This window comes from Salmo salar, chromosome ssa16 (genome assembly GCF_905237065.1).
Source record: "Salmo salar chromosome ssa16, Ssal_v3.1, whole genome shotgun sequence".
Lineage (NCBI taxonomy): Eukaryota > Metazoa > Chordata > Actinopteri > Salmoniformes > Salmonidae > Salmo > Salmo salar.
Window position 1 is genome coordinate 2,815,382 of NC_059457.1, and position 19,532 is coordinate 2,834,913.

Below are 19,532 nucleotides of genomic sequence, written 5' to 3' on the forward strand. Positions count from 1 at the left end.
TCAACTGTTCAGAGGAGACTGCGTGAATCAGGCTTTCATAGTCGAATTGCCGCAAAGAAACCACTACTAAAGGACACCAATAAAAAGAAGAGACTTGCTTGGGCCAAGAAACACAAGCAATGGACATTAGACCGGTGGAAAATCTGTCCTTTGGTCTGATGAGTCCAAATTAGATTTTTGGTTCCAACCGCCGTGTCTTTGTGAGACGCAGAGTACGTGAACGGATGATCTCCGCACGTGTGGTTCCCACCGTCAAGCATGGAGGAGGTGTGATGGTGTGGGGTTGCTTTGCTGGTGACAGTCTGATTTATTTAGAATTCAAGGCACACTTAACAAGCATGGCTACCACAGCATTCTGCAGCAATATGCCATCCCATCTGGTTTGCGCTTAGTGGGACTATAATTTATTTTTCAACAGGACAATAACCCAAAACACACCTCCAGGATGTGTAAGAGCTATTTGACCAAGAAGGAGAGTGATGGAGTGCTGAATCAGATAACCTGTTCTCCACAATTACCCAACCTCAACCCAATTGAGATGGATTGGGATGAGTTGGATCGCAGAGTGATGGAAAAGCAGCCAACAAGTGCTCAGCATATGTGTGAACTCCTTCAAGACTGTTGGAAAAGCATTCCTCATGAAGCTGGTTGAGAGAATGCCAAGATTGTGCACAGCTGTCATAAAGGCAAAGGGTGGCTACTTTGAAGAATCTCAAACATAAAATATATTTAGATTTGTTAAAACACTTTTTTGGTTACTACATGATTCCATGTGTTATTTCATTGTTTTGATGTCTTCACTATTATTCAACAAGGTAGAAAATGGTAACAATAAAGAAAAACCCTGGAATGAGTAGCTGTCCAAACTTCTGACTGGTACTGTAAATCCAAACTGGTTTTCTAGTAGACTACTAAGAGGCACAGCCAATGTTTAAAAGGGTGCTCTTTGCTGTTATACAGATTAAAACTATCAATTTTTGGTGGATTTACAGTGAAACAATTATTAAAGTATCCATATTTTTTTAATGAAGCTATACAGAGTTGGCTACAATTCCAATGTTATCCTCCAGAAGAGACAATATATATTAGAGCAATGTGGTTAAACTCCAATGTACTGCTAGAGGATAAACCCATTTTCTTGGAGAGAATGTATAAGAAATGTATCATGTTTATGAATGGCATTGTAAACATACTCCCAACTTAATCCAGGTGTATGGAGATGTACAGTGCATTCAGAAAGTATTCAGACCCTGAGACTTTTTACACATTTTGTTACGTTACAGCATTATTCTGAAGTTGAGAAAAACAAACAATTTAATTATCAATCTGCACACAATACCCCAAAATGAAAAAGCAAAAACAGAAATTTTTGCAAATGTATTGAAAATAAAAATACTGAAATATTACATTTACATAAGTATTCAGACCCTTTACTCAGTACTTTGTTGAAGCACCTTTGGCAGCGATTACAGGCCCAAGTCTTCTTGGGTATGATGCTACAAGCTTGGCACACCTGTATTTGGGGAGTGTCTCCCATTCTTCTCTGCAGATCCTCTCAAGCTCTGTCAGGTTGGATGGGGAGCGTCGCTGCACAACTATTTTCAGGTCTCTCCAGGGATGTTCGATCGGGTTCAAGACTAGTTAGGAAACTATGCAGTATTTTGTTTTTTTTAATGTATTATTTCTTACATTGTTACCCCAGGTAATCTTAGGTTTTATTACATACAGTCGGGAGGAACTATTGGATATAAGAGCAACGTCAACTCACCAACATTACGACCAGGAATACGACTTTCCCGAAGCGGATACTCTGTTTGGCCTACCACCTAGGACAATGGATCGGATCCCAGCCAGCAACCCAAAACAACGATGCCGTAGAAGAAGAGGCAGACGGAGCAGTCTTCTGGTCAGGCTCCGTAGACGGGCACATCGCACACCGCTCCCGAGCATACTACTCACCAATGTCCAGTCTCTTGACAACAAGGTAGACGAAATCCGAGCAAGGGTAGCATTCCAGAGAGACATCCGAGGCTGTAACGTTCTTTGTTTCACGGAAACATTGCTCACTCGAGACACGCCATCTGAGTCGGTACAGCCACCTGGTTTCTTCACATATCGCGCCGACAGAAACAAGCATCTCTCTGGTAAGAAGAAGGGCGGGGGTGTATGCCTTATGATTAACGAGACGTGGTGTGATCATAACAATATACAGGAACTCAAGTCCTTTTGTTCACCTGACTTAGAATTCCTCACTATCAAATGCCGACCGCATTATCTACCAAGAGAATTCTCTTCGATCATAATCACAGTCGTGTATATCCCCCCCAAGCAGACACATCGACGGCCCGGAAAGAACTTCATTGAACTCTATGTAAACTGGAAACCACATATCCTGAGGCTGCATTTATTGTAGCCGGGGATTTTAACAAGGCTAATCTGAAAACAACGCTCCCCAAATTCTATCAGCATATCGATTGTGCTACCAGTGGTAGCAAAACCCTGGATCATTGTTATACTAACTTCCGCGACGCATATAAGGCCCTCCCCCGCCCTCCCTTCCTTCGGAAAAGCTGACCACGACTCCATTTTGTTGCTCCCAGCCTATAGACAGAAACTAAAAACAGGAAGCTCCCGCCCTCAGGTCTGTTCAACGCTGGTCCGACCAATCGGATTCCACGCTTCAAGATTGCTTCGATCACGTGGACTGGGATATGTTCCGCATTGCGTCGAACAACAACATTGACGAATACGCTGATTCGGTGTGCGAGTTCATTAACAAGTGCATCGGTGATGTTGTACCCACAGCGTCTATTAAAACATTCCCCAACCAGAAACCGTGGATTGATGGCAGCATTTGCGCAAAACTGAACGTGCGAACCACTGCTTTTAATCAGGGCAAGGTGACCAGAAACATGACCGAATACAAACAGTGTAGCTATTCCCTCCGCAAGGCAATCAAACAAGCTGAGCATCAGTACAGAGAAAAAGTGGAGTCGCAATTCAACGGCTTAGACATGTGAGGTATGTGGCAGGGTCTACAGTCAATCACGGACTACAAAAGAAAAACCAGCCCCGTTGCGCATCACGATGCCTTGCTCCCAGACAGACTGAACAACTTTTTTGCTCGCTTTGAGGACAATACAGTGCCACTGACACTGCCCGCCACCAAAACCTGCGGGCTCTCCTTCACTGTAGCTAACGTGAGTAAAACATTTAAACGTGTTAACCCTCGCAAGGCTGCAGGCCCAGACGGCATCCCCGGCCGCGTCCTCAGAGCATGCGCAGACCAGCTGGCTGGTGTGTTTACAGACATATTCAATCAATCCTTATCCCAGTCCGCTGTCCCCACATGCTTCAAGAGGGCCACCATTGTTCCTGTTCCCAAGAAAGCTAAGGTAACTGAGCTAAATGACTACCGCCCTGTAGCACTCACTTCCGTCATCATGAAGTGCTTTGAGAGACTAGTCAAGGACCATATCACCTCCACCCTACCTGACACCCTAGACCCACTCCAATTTGGTTTCCGCCACAATAGGTCCACAGATGACGCAATCACCATCACACTGCACACTGCCCTAACCGATCTGGACAAGAGGAATACCTATGTAAGAATGCTGTTCATCGATTACAGCTCAGCATTTAACACCATAGTACCCTCCAAACTCGTCATTAAGCTCGAGACCCTGGGTCTCGACCCCCGCCCTGTGCAACTGGGTCCTGGACTTCATGATGGGCCCCCCCAGGTGGTGAGGGTAGGTAACATCTCCACCCCGCTGATCCTCAACACTGGGTCCCCACAATGTATTGTATTTGCTGTATTGCGAGAGGAAATGGTAGAATTATGATTTATTGGGAAAGATGGGTTGATCTGTGGCTGTTTGAAGAGTGGAATTGACGAGTGTTGGAATAATTATATATACAAATGTATGTACAGTATAAAAGTTTGAGGTCCTCCAATCAGTGGTGAGGGTGGGGATGGGATTATTGTTTGTTTTGATGCTGTGAGCGGTGTGTGTTCTGGTCTTGGTAGTTATGGGTGTGCTCGCTTCCATGTGGCGGGCCTTGGTTTTTCCCACCCTTGGAAAATCCCTTTGGGCTGGGGGCAGTGCCTTGCTGGCGTCTCGGTGCAGGTGGGGGAGAGCGCACCCACTGACCAGAGCACCCGCTAATGGGAGTGGCCATTTGTACTGTATTGTTGTTTTAAAGAAATGGCCATATACCACACCTTATTGCTTAATTATAATGCCTTTATGTGCTATACGTAAATCATTATAATTCATGACATAGGTGCTAATAGCTGCTCATCAATAATGCAGTAAAAAAGGATTCTAAAATCGCTCATCAGGTCATACAAATTACACACACTTTCACAACAAACTGTCACCGTGCAATGCCAACATCCTGTCTCAATTTGTCTGCTGTGTTGTAAAACTAAGCCTGCCTTTACCCAATGGTCTTGATCAATTAAGACAATTGGGACAGAGACTGAGTCTCACCTACATAATTGAACAGAACACATAGGCTAATGCTAAAATATGTATCTCGTTGTTCTCACCTCTCCACAGCCCGGTCCAGGAGGTAGAAGAGAGCCTGCAGGACAACATGGTTCCCTGTCTTGTTGGGGTGGTGGAGTTTGGCTGTGTACAAGGCTATGGAGGCGCCTGATGGGTCTCGTACACTCTGGTTGAACAGAACAGAGACAGGGGTCAGAGTGAGGAGAGATTAGGGTGTGCTTCTTAGCTGCACTGTGGGGCACTGAAGTCCAACATCCTGATTCAAATAGGATTCTATATAGTACCTGTGGGTGAGAAAAAAAATAAGCAAATAAGCAGTAACGCATCACAAAAGTCATTTAAACATAGAAAAGTGTTAAAAAGTCACCACAAGTTTATCACTTGGTATACATTTCTATTTTTCTCCATTGGCATAATACCAGAGGTGTATACAGTTTACACTAAGGCTGGGAATTGCCAGTGACCTCACGATACAATATTATCACGATACTTAAGTGCTGATAAGATACGTATTGCGCTTCTCACTATTCTATATGTAATGTAATTCGATACTGTGATTATATTGCGTTGTGATGTTCCAAACACATTGCTCACCATGTCTTCTGCAGAGGGACAACAGAGTCATGAGAATACGAGTTTTGATCAGTCATGGAAATAAAAGTGCTGAAAATAAAAAAGATGGAGAACAAGCTATGAATGAAAAATACTGGCATTTTGTCGCAGGTACAGCCAACTAGCGCAAAAAGAATATTGCCAAAATGATATAATATATCATCAAAAATAATATCCTGAATTGTAACTATAGATTTTTCCCCCATCACTAGTTTACAGTAGAGGTGCATACAGAAAGGTTTGAGGCAAAACTCTAGTCTAGATTCATTGCACAATGAATCCAACATGCAATTATCAAATACATGTAAAGTCATGGCAGCCTGCATATCAAAAATGGGGTCTGGTGTTCAGTTTGACCACAGGATGGCAAAGTGGACATGACCATGAGAAGCAATGAGAGCTTTGGCCACAGGGAGGCACCTGGGTTCAAAGTCAGTAGATTTAAAATGGGCGCCACCTCACATCTCTGAAGGAGTGACTTCTATGAAACAAACTGTCAGTATGAATGGAACATCTAACTAAAGACAAAACAATTGTGAAAAACAGGGCCCCATTCAATTAAATTAAAACAGGTCACCGGTCACTGGATTAGGACATTCTTTCACTGTGAGTTACTGGGTGACCTATTAAAAATGATTGAATTTCAACTGAGTAGTATAGAATAGTTTATAGTCTGAACTGCAACACTGAAGAGCATACAATACATTTTTCCACAATTAACACTCACCCCAGCATCCAAAAAGCAGATCGAATGACTTAGTTTGATTAGGCAATAATAAAAAGTAGGGATGCACGATATATCGGCGAATATCGGAATTGGCCGATATTAGCAAAAAATGCCAACATCGGCCCAATGTCTAGTGTAACGGCGATGTGCAAAACCGATGTCTAAGATTACGTGCATACCTATATAACGTAGGTACATGACATAATGACGCCACGTAAAATTTTGCGCTACACGTGTAACACAGCATTCCTAACCTAGCCCACAATGTCTGCTGTGTGGATCGAGCAGTCAACAAGTCAAGCAGTCATTTGAAAGAATAAGAACATTTCAGCGAGACAACTCAAAATCAAAATCCATTAACGCCAAGATAATGGAATTCATTGCCCTTGACAATCAACCGTTCTCTGTCGTGGGTGATGTCGGCTTTTGCCGACTAATCGAGTACCATTACACACTACCAACTGCGCCATTTTTAAGATGTTGCCCTACCGGAGATACACAGTAATAGCGTCACTGCTATTAGCTTCACAACTGGCATTTGGACCAGCGATATCAGCCTCATGAGCATGCCGAGTCTGATCCTTCCAATATAAATAAAAAAAACAATTGAGTTACAAATTACACTTTAATAAAATGAATTGACTCTTCAAATGGGATGATTTCACTGAACAACAATAGGGAACATTGAATGATCCCCAATGATCCATCGTATCTCCCAAAAACGTTTTTAACATACATCTGTAAAATGACAACCAAAGCTTTAGTTTCTAGACTTTCTTCCTCTCAGGCTTCCATGTCTTCTCCCTGCACCTCTTCAATGTCCACCTCCTGAACATCAGACTCTGAGGCCCCATCTTTACTGTTACTTTCCAACCTTGTTGAGGATGGCTCGTGGTCAGGCTCAAAAAGCCAAAAACTTGCCTGGATGGCCACCAATTTTTCAACCCTTGTATTGGTCAGCCTGTTACATGCTTTGGTGCATGTGTTCCCAAACAAGGACCAGTTGCGCTCTGAGGTGGCTGATTTTGGTGGGATTTGGAGGATGATGGAGGCAACAAGGGAAAGAGCCTCAGAGCCACAAAGTCCCTTCCACCAGGTGGTTGATGAGATATGTTGGCACAACTGCCATATTGCACCTCCATCCCAAAGCCCTTACATCATCCAGGAGGATCCTCTTGATGGGCCTGTCCATATCGGCAGACTGTGATATGGCCATTTCATGGAGAGATTCCTTCCCCTCCAGGAAACTGTCAAACATGATGACAACACCACCCCAATGGGTGTTTCTGGGCAGCTTCAATCTGGTGCTCCTTCTCACTTTATTTTAACAAAAGAAAAAAAATACAACTTATCCGTTTCACATTTTAACAGTATCTCACGCCAAGGCTTCATGATCCTGGAGATCAAAATGTAAAACAATATTATGGGAATAAACTATCAATTTTCAGTTAATTTAAGTAGATACTTCATCAAATATCCTTGATGACGAATAAAGTGAGAAGGGAGGTAGATTTCTGCTGTAACTTGATGACCCTTCACGTACTTAACCATTTCCTTGGCGCTCTTGTAGAGTGTATCCATTGTTTTCAGTGCCATGACTTCCTTGAGGAGCAGATTCAATGCATGATCAGCACAGCCAATGGGTGTAATGTGAGGGTAGGACACCTCCACTTTAGACCAAGCAGCCTTCATGTTCACAGCGTTGTCTGTCACCAGTGCAAATACCTTCTGTGGTCCAAGGTCATTGATGACTGCCTTCAGCTCATCTGCAATGTAGAGACCGGTGTCTGTTGTGTCTGTGCTCTTGTAGAATACTGGTTGAGGGGTGGAGATGATGTTGTTAATTATTCCTTGCCCACGAACATTCAACCACCCATCAGAGATGATTGCAATACAGTCTGCTTTCTCTATGATTCGCTTGACCTTCACTTGAACTCTGCATGCAGCAAATGAGTAGATAAAGCATGTCTGGTTGGAGGGGTGTATGCTGGGCGAAGAACATTCAGAAATCACCTCCAATACACATTGCCTGTTAGCATCAGAGGTGAACCAGTCGCATACACAGCTCAAGCAAGACATGCATCAGCATTTCTCTGACTACGTTCCTCCATTGAATCAAAAAATCTTCTGATGGGGGTTGGAGGGACGCCATGTGCGACTGACGTATTTTCTGTTTGCTCCCGCAGTATTCTTAAAGTTTATGTGAATTTTGCAGCAGAACCGTATTTATTTTCAAATATTAGTACGGTGATCCCTTTTCCTAAAAACCAAGACTACTTTGCTTTCGATTGTCAGCATGTCGACCAAACATAAGGCCAAAAACATGACTTTCAGGAAACCTGGCCTACAAGACCCACTCTCATCACCGCCCTCTCCTGAGTCTGAGGGCCCGGGGACTCACACTTTACCCGGGGGTGCGGCTTGGCCTGGCGGTGCTGAAATGAACATTCAAGGCCATCAAACTACTACGCTCTGAGATAGTTGAAATGAAAACGGAGGTAGTTGCTACGATTGAGGCCCGAATACAGGAGGTTTCTGATACTTTAAAAGCAGATCTAACCATCCTGCGGAACGAGACAGTGCCAGTAATCACATCACTCAAAACAACAAGAGTTGCACACTACAACAATTGCAGCACTGGAGACCTCCGCTACCAATGTCTCCGACTGAACAACCTCTCTGGAGGCTGACGTGAAACGCCTGGCTGCGGATTTGAAAAAGGTGCAGGAGAGTTGTGTGAGTTTAGAGGGATTCTCTCGCCGCAATAACCTGAGACTGGTATCGGTACCAGAGGCAGCGGAAATGCCTCGCGCCACGGATTCCGTTTCTGGGCTGCTGAAGGATGTTCTTGCCTTGGATGAGAAGCCCCTGATTGATCGTGCCCACCAGTCGCTGCGCCCAAAGCCCCGGGATGGTGAGAGGCCCTGTGACATAATTCTTCAAGTGCACTTTTTCCATGAGAAGATGGAGATTCTCCGACGAGCCCGCAATACCACTCTGAGCTTTCAAGGACAGAGCTTCTCTATCTACCAGGACTACTCTCCCACTGTTTCCAGGCAGCGCGCAGCTTTCGGGCAGGCCAAACAACTACTACAGGACCATCCAGGTGTGAAGTATGGACTGCGATTCCCGGCTATCTCATGATGGTAAAGACTACACATTTGAGTCTCCGGATGAGGCTATGGCGCACATTCAACGTCACATCAAGAAGTCTTGAACTTGCTCATAGATCAGCAACTGTTGCTTGCGAACTGTGGATAGTAAGTAGCCCGCCTGTGGTACAATTATGTTTAGTAATAACATACGATTCTTGTATAGTTGGGGAGTTGGCGAACCCAGTCGGGCTTATTTGATGTGATCTAATGTTTTGATCATCTAGTGTGCAGCAAGCATTCAGTCATTTTAATTTCATTGTATTAAGGTTTTACTTAACTCCATTGTTCCTAGGCGCTCGTATTCACCTACTCAGTTTGTTTACATAGTGTCTCAGTGATTCAAAATATTTTTGGTTATTTGTTTACTGCATCCGTTTGTACCGACCCAGTAAACAGTAAATGTTCCGAGGCTACACGTTTTTGTGGGTCTTCACTTCAATTTTAAAGTTTTGAATGTCATTTATGCCCAGAAAACGTTCAACGTTGCGCACACGTAATTTTTTGGTCTTGGCTGTAAGGTGTCTTATCGTCAAACTAGACAATTATTATACTTTTTTGGATTGTCTTACTATGATTTGCTTACTTCAAATTAGGTTTTTGGTTGAGAGCCTTTATACATTTTATTTATTTTCTCTCTCAATGCCTGTTATAAGACTGGGAATATAATTATATACATCTACAAGTGGTGCTTTTGTAATTTCGTTTGCACAAGGGATTCACTTTTATTTCTCTCTCTTTTTGCTGCTTGATCCACTAACATAAAACGCGACTTTAAAGAGCAGGACTGTGGGTTTGGGTTTAACGCCGCACTCTCACAGACATACTGTGCGAAGAGAACATGTTCTATTTAGGCTTGTACCTCGTTTGGGGAGGTACTGTCTGGGATGGGGAGAGGTGGTTGGGGGGAGGAAGGAGGTTGAATTGTTCAGTTCTAATGTTGTCGTTCTGTCTTTTTTGGGGGGTTTTCTGTGCTTTTTCCAAATATCTTGCACCGTACATTATTACTCTGAGACAAGTTAATCTGTGGTTTTTGGGTACTGATTGCTTTTCCACTCTATGCTCTAATGATAGGGTTGTATAACGGGAGTGCTCAGGGTGGCCGAAACAATACAATCAAGTACATTTCGTGGAACAACCCTGTGAAGCGTAAGAGGGTACTGACACACTTAAAGGGTTTGAATGCAAATTTTGCATTTCTACAAGAGACTCACTTAAGGACTGGTGAGCATTTAAGGATGCGTAGGGACTGGGTTGGTCAAGTGTTCCACTCTAACTTTCATAGTAAATCAAGGGGTGCTGCCATTTTGGTTGATAAATCTACTCCCCTTGTAGCTTCTGAGGTTATTGCTGATCCTAAGGGACGATACGTCATAATAACCGGTAAACTGTTTTCCACCCCTCTTGTTTTGGCTAGTGTTTATGCTCCCAATTGGGATGACAAGTTTAATTTCTTCCTTTTTATCTGCTATACCCAATTTAGATTCCCATTTGTTGATTTTAGGGGGGGGGATTTCAACTGTACAATGTCCCCAGTTCTTGAAAAGAACTACAAAGAACTACAGGCCCATCTAAATGTGCCCTACTTATTCAATCTTTCCTTCAGAAATAATCTGTGTGTGAGGCCTGGCATTTCCTACACCCTACAGATAGACAGTATTCCTTTTATTCTCATGTTCATCAAACATACTCCCGCATTGATTACTTCTTTTTGGACAAAAACTTCCAGACAGAGTTGTCTACTCTCCCCTTGTTGTTTGCTTTGGCAATCGAGCCTCTCACACTACGCTCTAATGATGCCATTCAAGGTATAATCAGGATGGGCTTAGAGCAGGAAGTCACGCTACATGCTGAGGACCTCCTTTTGTTTATTTTTATTTATTTTACCTTTATTTAACTAGGCAGGTCAGTTAAGAACAAATTCTTATTTTCAATGATGGCCTAGGAACAGTGGGTTAACTGCCTTGTTCAGGGGCAGAACAACATATTTGTACCTTGTCCAATCAGGGATTCGAACTTGCAACCTTTCAATTACTAGTCCAACGCTCTAACCACTAGGCTACGCTGCCGCCCCAAAATGTTATCTCCAACCCTGATACCTCATTGGTGCCTTATCTGTTCTTATAAAGTTTGGATCAATCTCAGGGTACAAGCTGAATCTAGGCAAGAGTGAGCTTTTTCCTGTAAATAAACCTGCTTTAAAGTGCTCTTTTGCAAGTTTTCAGTTTAGGATTGTCCGGGATCAATTCACCTACTTGGGAGTTAAAGTGACATGGAAATATTCAAATTTGTTTCACTAAAAGTTTGTTGCTCTAGCTGACAGTTTGAAACAATATTTTACTTTTTGGAATTCGCTACCTCTTTCTCTTATTGGAAGGATTAATGTCATTAAAATGAATGTGTTGACCAAATGTTTATGTATTTCAATGTTTACCCATTTTTATTATAAAATATTTGTTTAATTCACTGGATCAAACATTCATGTATTTTATTTGGGATGGCAAGGTACCACGGATTGGTAGAAAACATTTACAGAAGCCTAAGGCATTGGGTGGTTTAGCTCTACCAAATTTTGAGACATACTATTGGGCTGCAAATTTCAGAGCCCTTTTGTACTGGCTGCAGACTGATCCTACTGGCCCTAGAGCACTCTGGGTCCAGATAGGAGTCTGAATCATGTAAACCTGCTGCACTTTCTTCTGTGTTGTGCTCGTCTCTCCCAGTGTCCCTAGGCAAAAGGTGTGTTAACCCAATTGTAAAGCAGTCTCTTAAAATTTGGAATCAGTTCCGTTTAGCCTTTAGCCTCTGAGGCTTTTCTCTACCAGGTCCAATCAATCAGAACATTTTATTTCCTCCATCTTTGAATGATGGGGCTTTTGCCATCTGGCACTCACTAGGCCTCTCCTCACTAGCCCAATTATTCTTTGATGATACATTTGTCCCTTTTGCTCAGCTACAGGAAAAGTTCAACCTCCCCCAATCCCACTTTTTCCGCTATCTCCAGACTAGGAACTTTGTCAGAGCTAACACACCTGAATTTCCCCATAGGCCTGTGAATACAGCTATAGAGAGAATCTTTGAGCTGAACAAGCTTCCTAGGGGCGCAATTTCAGATGTATATGCAATCATTAAAAGGCACCAAAGAAGGGTTCTGTAAGTCATTAAAGACTCGATGGGAAAATAATTTTGGGGAGGAACTTGGGGAAGACACCTGGGAATCTGTGCTGTACAGGGTGCATTCATCCTATTTTAGCACTAGACACAGCCTCATTCAATTCAAGGTGGTTCACCGTATCCACTGGTCCGGGGCAAAACTTGGAAGAATATTCTCTGATTTTGATCCTACCTGTGTCAGATGTAAAACGGAACCAACCACACTGTTGCATATGTTTTGGGGCTGTCAAACTGTCAGGTTTCTGGGAATTAATATTTAAAAGTTTCTCTGATATATATGACGATGTTATAGATCCGTCTCCCCTTACAGCCCTTTTTGGTGTACTGCCCATAGGTACCCCCCCTGTCAAGAATCCAGTCGGACACTGTTGCTTATACAACTCTTTTAGCTAGACGGCTAATACTTCAGAACTGCAAGATGGCATCTCCCCCATCTTGTAAATTTTGGGTGAGAGACGTGGGAACCCCAAACTGTTTTATGGGGCTTGGGCTCCATTCCGGTCTTATTTTAAACAGTCCATCCTCTGATGGCATTCATATTAAAACAAAAATAAGTCTGTATTTGACTCCCCTGTGACCCAAGGGTTGGATGAGCATTTCTTTGTGGGTTTTTTTGGGGAGGGGGGGATTAAGGTTGATGATGTGCTTATTGATTGTGACCTGCGGATGCCTTGTTCATCTTGCCCGGTCAGAGACTAAAAAGTGAGCTTGTTTTGCCCTGTTTTTTTTGTTTTTTTTACATTTTGTTCACGCTTACATAAAATGACATTTTTTTTCTTTTAAAGCATTATAAAGTTTATTTTTGGTCCAGTGGATGGTCGGTCTGTGGCCATGACTGTCTGTGAGTGGTTGCATTTCTCCACCCCTGTCCCTTGACTGTTTACAGGAACAATGGTGAGGTGTTTGCTCTGTCCCTGTACTACAGATTGCCCTTTAACCTTTGTAGCCTTCTGCCCGGTGTGTTTAACTTATCTTTTTTCTAGTTGAGTATATTATTTATATTGTTTTGTGTTGTCTTGTGTGTAAAACTGAATAAACAGAGTTTAACAACAACAAAACACTTTTGATTCCAGGAGGACCATGAGCTTTTGCTATCGATAAGGTGTCTGATTCATCATTTTCACGTCGAATAGAAGTAGAGGGACTTTTGTCAGTGGTTGCTTGTTGGTAGAGCATGGTGTTTGCAACACCAGGGTTGTGGGTTCGATTCCCACGGGGGGCCAGCACAGAAAAAAAAAAAAAAATGTATGAAATTGTATGAAATGTATGCATTCACTACTGTAAGTCGCTCTGGATAAGAGCGTCTGCTAAATGACTAAAATGTTGTGAGCGCTGAGGGAACGTTATGCTCTTGGCCAGATGATTCTGCATCTTTGTTGCATTCTTCACATATGATTTGGCACAGTATTTGCAAATGTACACAGCTTTTCCTTTTACATTAGCTGCAGTGAAATGTCTCCACACATCAGATAGTGCCTGTGGCATTTTTCTGTAAAGATTCCCCCAAAAAATTCTATCTGTAAAAAATAACAAATACAATTCCATGTACAGATAAATAGTTAAGCAGTTAGATTAAACAATTCCTTTGTAAGATAAATGTTTTGAAATTAAAGATGTATGGAAACAGGTGAATTAACACTCCTCAGTTAGCAGGCTCAAGCACGCTAAAACCCACATGGTAGCAAAAATGAACTAGCAGAAATTGTTAACGAGTTAAATTATTTAAACACACTTTGCTGTAGGCTACTATTTACTAGTTATCAAAAAAGCATGTATGTCATATAAAATATACCCCACCCAGTATTGTAATCAAAACTTACCAGAAAGCATGTAGTCCTTGGCTCAGTGTACAGTGTGGGCTCAATAGCATCTCATTAGTGTGCAAGATCTTGAGAATCAGCTGTACATGTGATGGAAAAGTGCTCTGTGCATGCAGAGGGTTGCAATTCCATTGAATTGGGGATAGTTTAACCAAAATATGCCACAACCCCCATACCCCACCTACTACTGTCTGCGTAACTACTACAGCAGAAAGCAGCCTAGTCGGCACAGCTCCATATATCTCATAGTCGTAAAAGAAAAAAACAGATGATCCCAGAGCATTTCCTGCACTGTTCCCCCCCATCCTGACGAGAGCATCCTCCTAATGGAATGGGAGTGAGAGGCGTTGAGACGGTATGTGACATGACATTACCGTCTCTGTCTGCGAGCCATGCATGGCCCATTGCACTGACTGACTAATGGCCCCGGGGAGGGGAATCGACATCCGCTACCCGCTCCAGACAGGGGATAACCAATGCAATGAGTCTGGTCCTGGAGTTGTTTTAGCGTTTATCTTTTTTCAGCATCTGGGTCGTGTTCAGTAGGAGATAGTTAAGATGGTTGTTGTAGGCTTAATGCCACAGAGGGTTGCCAAAACTGCCATACGCCTTTGCACACACAAAACACAAACACTATTAAACTCACCAGCACAGTGAACTTCCCACTGAGCAGCTCCGAATGCAGAGGTTCCTCCTGAGGCTGTAGTTTGACGATGCCCTCTTTCAGACGCGTCTCCTGGACACATGAAAAAATAAGAATTAAGGGAACATCAGGCCTGTGAAGTCTACAGGCTTTTGTTCCAGTTCAGCACTAACACACTTGATTCAAATTATCCAAATCCACCTAAACAGTCTTCAATGTAGGCCACTACTATCAGTTGAATCAGGTGTGGTAGTGCAGGACTGCATTTCCCCATCCCAGACCTAGTGTGTCTCAGAACTCTTCAGTGATTGGTCTTTCCTTCATCTGCATTGGTTAAAGGCTGGAAGGATGAAAGGGGAAAGGGGGATACCTAGTCAGTTGTCCAACTGAAATGTGTCTTCCGCATTTAACCCAACCCCTCTGAATCAGAGTGTGGGGGGCTGCCTAAATCGACATGTCTTCGGAGGCAATATATGGATGAGTCCTACCAGCAAGTGTGCTCTCAACCGTCATGTGATTAAAGGGAAGTTTAGCTGAAAGGAAAGAGAAAAGGAAAGGAAACCATTTCTGAGGAGATTTTCAGGATGTATGGTATTGCAGAGATACTGTGATAGCCAAGCAGATAAGGTATAAATAAATATAAATAAATACCCGTGGGAAGCTGTGAATTGAACCTTGTAGGCTACATGACAGTACTGTATATTTACAAAGAACTACCTGTCCAAGTGACTAGAAAGCCTTTACCTTGATCCACGTGGAGCAGAGCTTAAACTGTCCACCGTGGCAAACAATTGGATACCCGTGGACTCAAGGATTATGACGTATTACTTAACATGCTTACACACTGAACAAAAATACACTACATGACCAAACGTATGTGGACACCTGAACGTCAAACATCTCATTACAAAATCATGGCCATTAATATGGAGTTGGTCCCCCCTTTGCTGCTATAACAGCCTCCACTCTTCTGGGAAGGCTTTCCACTAGATGTTGGAACAGTGCTACGGAGACCTGCTTCCATTCAGCCACAAGAGCATTAGTGAGGTCAGGCACTGATGTTGGGTTATTAGGCCCGGCTCACAGTCGGTGTTCCAATTCATCCCAAAGTCGTTCGATGGGTTTGAGCAGGAGTACTTCCACACCGATCTCGACAAACCATTTCTGTAATGGATGGGGGCTCCTGAGTGGCGCAGCGGTCTAAGGCACTGCATCTCAGTGAAAGAGGCGTCACTCCAGTCCCTGGTTTGAATCCAGACTGCATCACATCCGGCTGTGATTGGGAGTCCCATAGGGCAGCGCACAATTGGCCCAGCGTCGTCCGGGTTTGGCCGGGGTAGGCCGTCATTGTAAATAAGAACTGACTTGCCTAGTTAAATAAACCTTGCTTTGTGCACAGGGAGATTGGACCTCGCTTTGTGCACAGGGGAATTGTCATGCTGAAACAGGAAAGGGCCTTCCCCAAACTTTTACCACAAAGTTGGAAGCACGGAATTATATATAATGTCATTGTATGCTGTAGCATTAAGATTTCCCTTCACTGGAACTAGGGTGCCAATCCAGAACCATGAAAAACAGCCCCAGACCATTACTCCTCCTCCACCAAACTTTACAGTTGGCACTATGCACTTGGGCAGGTAGCATTCGCCAAACCCAGATTTGTTCTTTGGACTGCCAGATGGTCACTCCAGAGAACGCGTTGCCACTGCTCCAGAGTCCAATGGTGGCGAGCTTTACACCACTCCAGCCAACACTTGGCATTGCATATGGTGATCTTATGCTTGTGTGCGGCTGCTCGGCCACGGAAACCCCTTTCATTAAGCTCCCGACGAACAGTACTGCTGACGTTGCTTCCAGTGGCAGTTTGGAACTCGGTAGTGAGTGTTGCAACCGAGGACAGACAATTTTTACACGCTATGCGCATCAGCACCCGCCGGTCCCGTTCTGTAAGCTTGTGTGACCTAACAATGTTGCTCCTAAACGTTTCCACTTCACAATAACAGCACTCAGGGGTGCAACTCCGGTTTTAGAAGTGGGGGGGGGTAGGACATAATAACCTATTACTTTTTTTATCCAGTCGGATAAACACTCCAAACAACCTTCCTGACTGCTCGGAGGCGTCCGCATGGTCCTAAAGCACACCGTTGCCTCGTTTTGTATCACATTCCAATGATAAAACTGGGGAGGACAAAAATGCAATTTCAGAATGTGGGGGGGACATTTCACAAACTGATTTGTTGGAAAGGTGGCATCCTATGACGGTGCCACAATGAAAGTCACTGAGCTCTTCAGAAAGGCCATTCTACTGCCAATGTTTGTCTATGGAGATTGCATGGCTGTCTGCTGGATTGTATACACCTGTCATCAACGGGTGTGGCTGAAATAGCGGATTTGGCTAAGTTTCCACATACTTTGTATACTGCTCAAAAAAATAAAGGGAACACTAAAATAACACATCCTACATCTGAATGAATGAAATAATCTTATTAAATACTTTTTTCTTTACATAGTTGAATGTGCTGACAACGCCTGGGCATGCTCCTGATGAGGTGGCGGATGGTCTCCTGAGGGATCTCCTCCCAGACCTGGACTAAAGCATCCGCCAACTCCTGGACAGTCTGTGGTGCAACGTGGCGTTGGTGGATGGAGCGAGACATGATGTCCCAGATGTGCTCAATTGGATTCAGGTCTGGGGAACGGGCGGGCCAGTCCAGAGCATCAATGCCTTCCTCTTGCAGGAACTGCTGACACACTCCAGCCACATGAGGTCTAGCATTGTCTTGCATTAGGAGGAACCCAGGGCCAACCGCACCAGCATATGGTCTCACAAGGGGTCTGAGGATCTCATCTCAGTACCTAATGGCAGTCAGGCTACCTCTGGCGAGCACATGGAGGGCTGTGCTGCCCCCCCAAAGAAATGCCACCCCACACCATGACTGACCCACCGCCAAACCGGTCATGCTGGAGGATGTTGCAGGCAGCAGAATATTCTCCACGGCGTCTCCAGACTCTGTCACATGTGCTCAGTGTGAACCTGCTTTCATCTGTGAAGAGCACAGGGCGCCAGTGGCGAATTTGCCAATCTTGGTGTTCTCTGGCAAATGCCAAACGTCCTGCACGGTGTTGGGCTGTAAGCACAACCCCCACCTGTGGACGTCGGGCCCTCATACCACCCTCATGGAGTCTGTTTCTGATCGTTTGAGCAGACACATGCACATTTGTGGCCTGCTGGATGTCATTTTGCAGGGCTCTGGCAGTGCTCCTCCTGCTCCTCCTTGCACAAAGGCGGAGGTAGCGGTCCTGCTGCTGGGTTGTTGTCCTCCTACGGCCTCCTCCACGTCTCCTGATGTACTGGCCTGTCTCCTGGTAGCGCCTCCATGCTCTGGACACTACGCTGACAGACACAGCAAACCTTCTTGCCACAGCTCGCATTGATGTGCCATCCTGGATGAGCTGCACTACCTGAGCCACTTGTGTGGGTTGTAGACTCCGTCTCATGCTACCACTAGAGTGAAAGCACCGCCAGCATTCAAAAGTGACCAAAACATCAGCCAGGAAGCATAGGAACTGAGAAGTGGTCTGTGGTCCCCACCTGCATAACCACTCCTTTATTGGGGGTGTCTTGCTAATTGCCTATAATTTCCACCTGTTGTCTATTCCATTTGCACAACAGCATGTGAAATGTATTGTCAATCAGTGTTGCTTCCTAAGTGGACAGTTTGATTTCACAGAAGTGTGATTGACTTGGAGTTACATTGTGTTGTTTAATTCCCTTTATTTTTTTGAGCAGTGTATATATAGTGCATCAACGCAACATGTAAAGTCTTGGTCCAATGTTTCATGAGCTGAAATAAAAAGATCCCAGAAATGTTCCATATGCACAAAAAGCTTATTTCTCTCAAATTTGGTGCACCAATTTGTTTATATCCATGTTAATGAGAATTATTCCTTTGCCAAGATAAGGGAGGAAGAGGAGGATTGTCCCCCTCAAAATTGAGGAAAAAAAGACATAACAAAAATATAAACAATGCTCCTAAAATGTTTATTTAAAAATAAATTAACCATCTTTCTCCCTAACTTTACAAGTTACCAGCCACCACTGACAAGCATGCATGCATGCATGCATGCATACATACATACACTTACCCTGTAGCTGTGGAAGAGCTCAATGGCTCGCAGCACGTCGAACTTGCGCGCCATGAGGAACTTGACGGCCACTTCCCAGGACAGCTGGGACACTCCATGCTGAGTGGTCCACTTGTTGATTTCCTCCAGAAACTGTTTGGTAGCCTAAAAACACACAGAGATGCGGCCACACACCATGACTGTGTCCCAAACGGCACCATATTCCCTAGCACACTGCTTTTGAATGGCACCCTTTTCCATATATAGTGCATTTCCTTTGATCAGAGTCCTATGGGCCCTGGTCAAAGGTAGTGCACTATATAGGGAATATGGTGCCATTTGGGACACAACCTATGTACTCACTCCACAGAGATAAAAGAGACTAGAAGAAGTGAAAGAAGAAGTTAAAAATGATACATCCTATGAGGAAGTGGTGTTGGTGTATGGTGTCCGTATGGCCTTTACCATGAAAGAGCATTTAATTTCATAAAGAGAGAAAGGGTGTTGGAAGACAGGTGACTTGGCTGCATGAAAAAATATGATACCAACAAAAACAGAGGTTCTAATTGTAGGCATAGCACTTTGTGCTTCCACATTTCTGTACTTCCAAGCCTTTTGTTAGCTGGGACTAGCAGTTGAGTAAAACGTGCTGGGCTATTAATCTAATCAGAACAACTTGGATTCCATAAACCCTACCTCTATCAAACCTGCCATAAAAAAATACACTGAGCTTGTATGCAGAAAACAGACTTGCAGTCCTCCAAT

At 43.9% G+C, this 19,532-nt stretch overlaps 1 protein-coding gene across 1 annotated transcript in view; it reads right to left on the reverse strand.

Annotated features, from left to right (window-relative positions):
- The window catches only part of LOC106573036 (tyrosine-protein phosphatase non-receptor type 9), a 56,968-nt gene that overhangs the window by 16,175 nt on the left and 21,261 nt on the right, over positions 1-19,532 (reverse strand). Inside the window, exons 2-4 of the mRNA XM_014147655.2 lie at positions 18,789-18,932; positions 14,646-14,735; positions 4,556-4,680 (exon numbers count right to left, since the gene is read on the reverse strand). Coding sequence (XP_014003130.1) covers positions 4,556-4,680; positions 14,646-14,735; positions 18,789-18,932 — 359 coding nt within the window. The remainder of the gene's footprint in view (positions 1-4,555; positions 4,681-14,645; positions 14,736-18,788; positions 18,933-19,532) is intronic.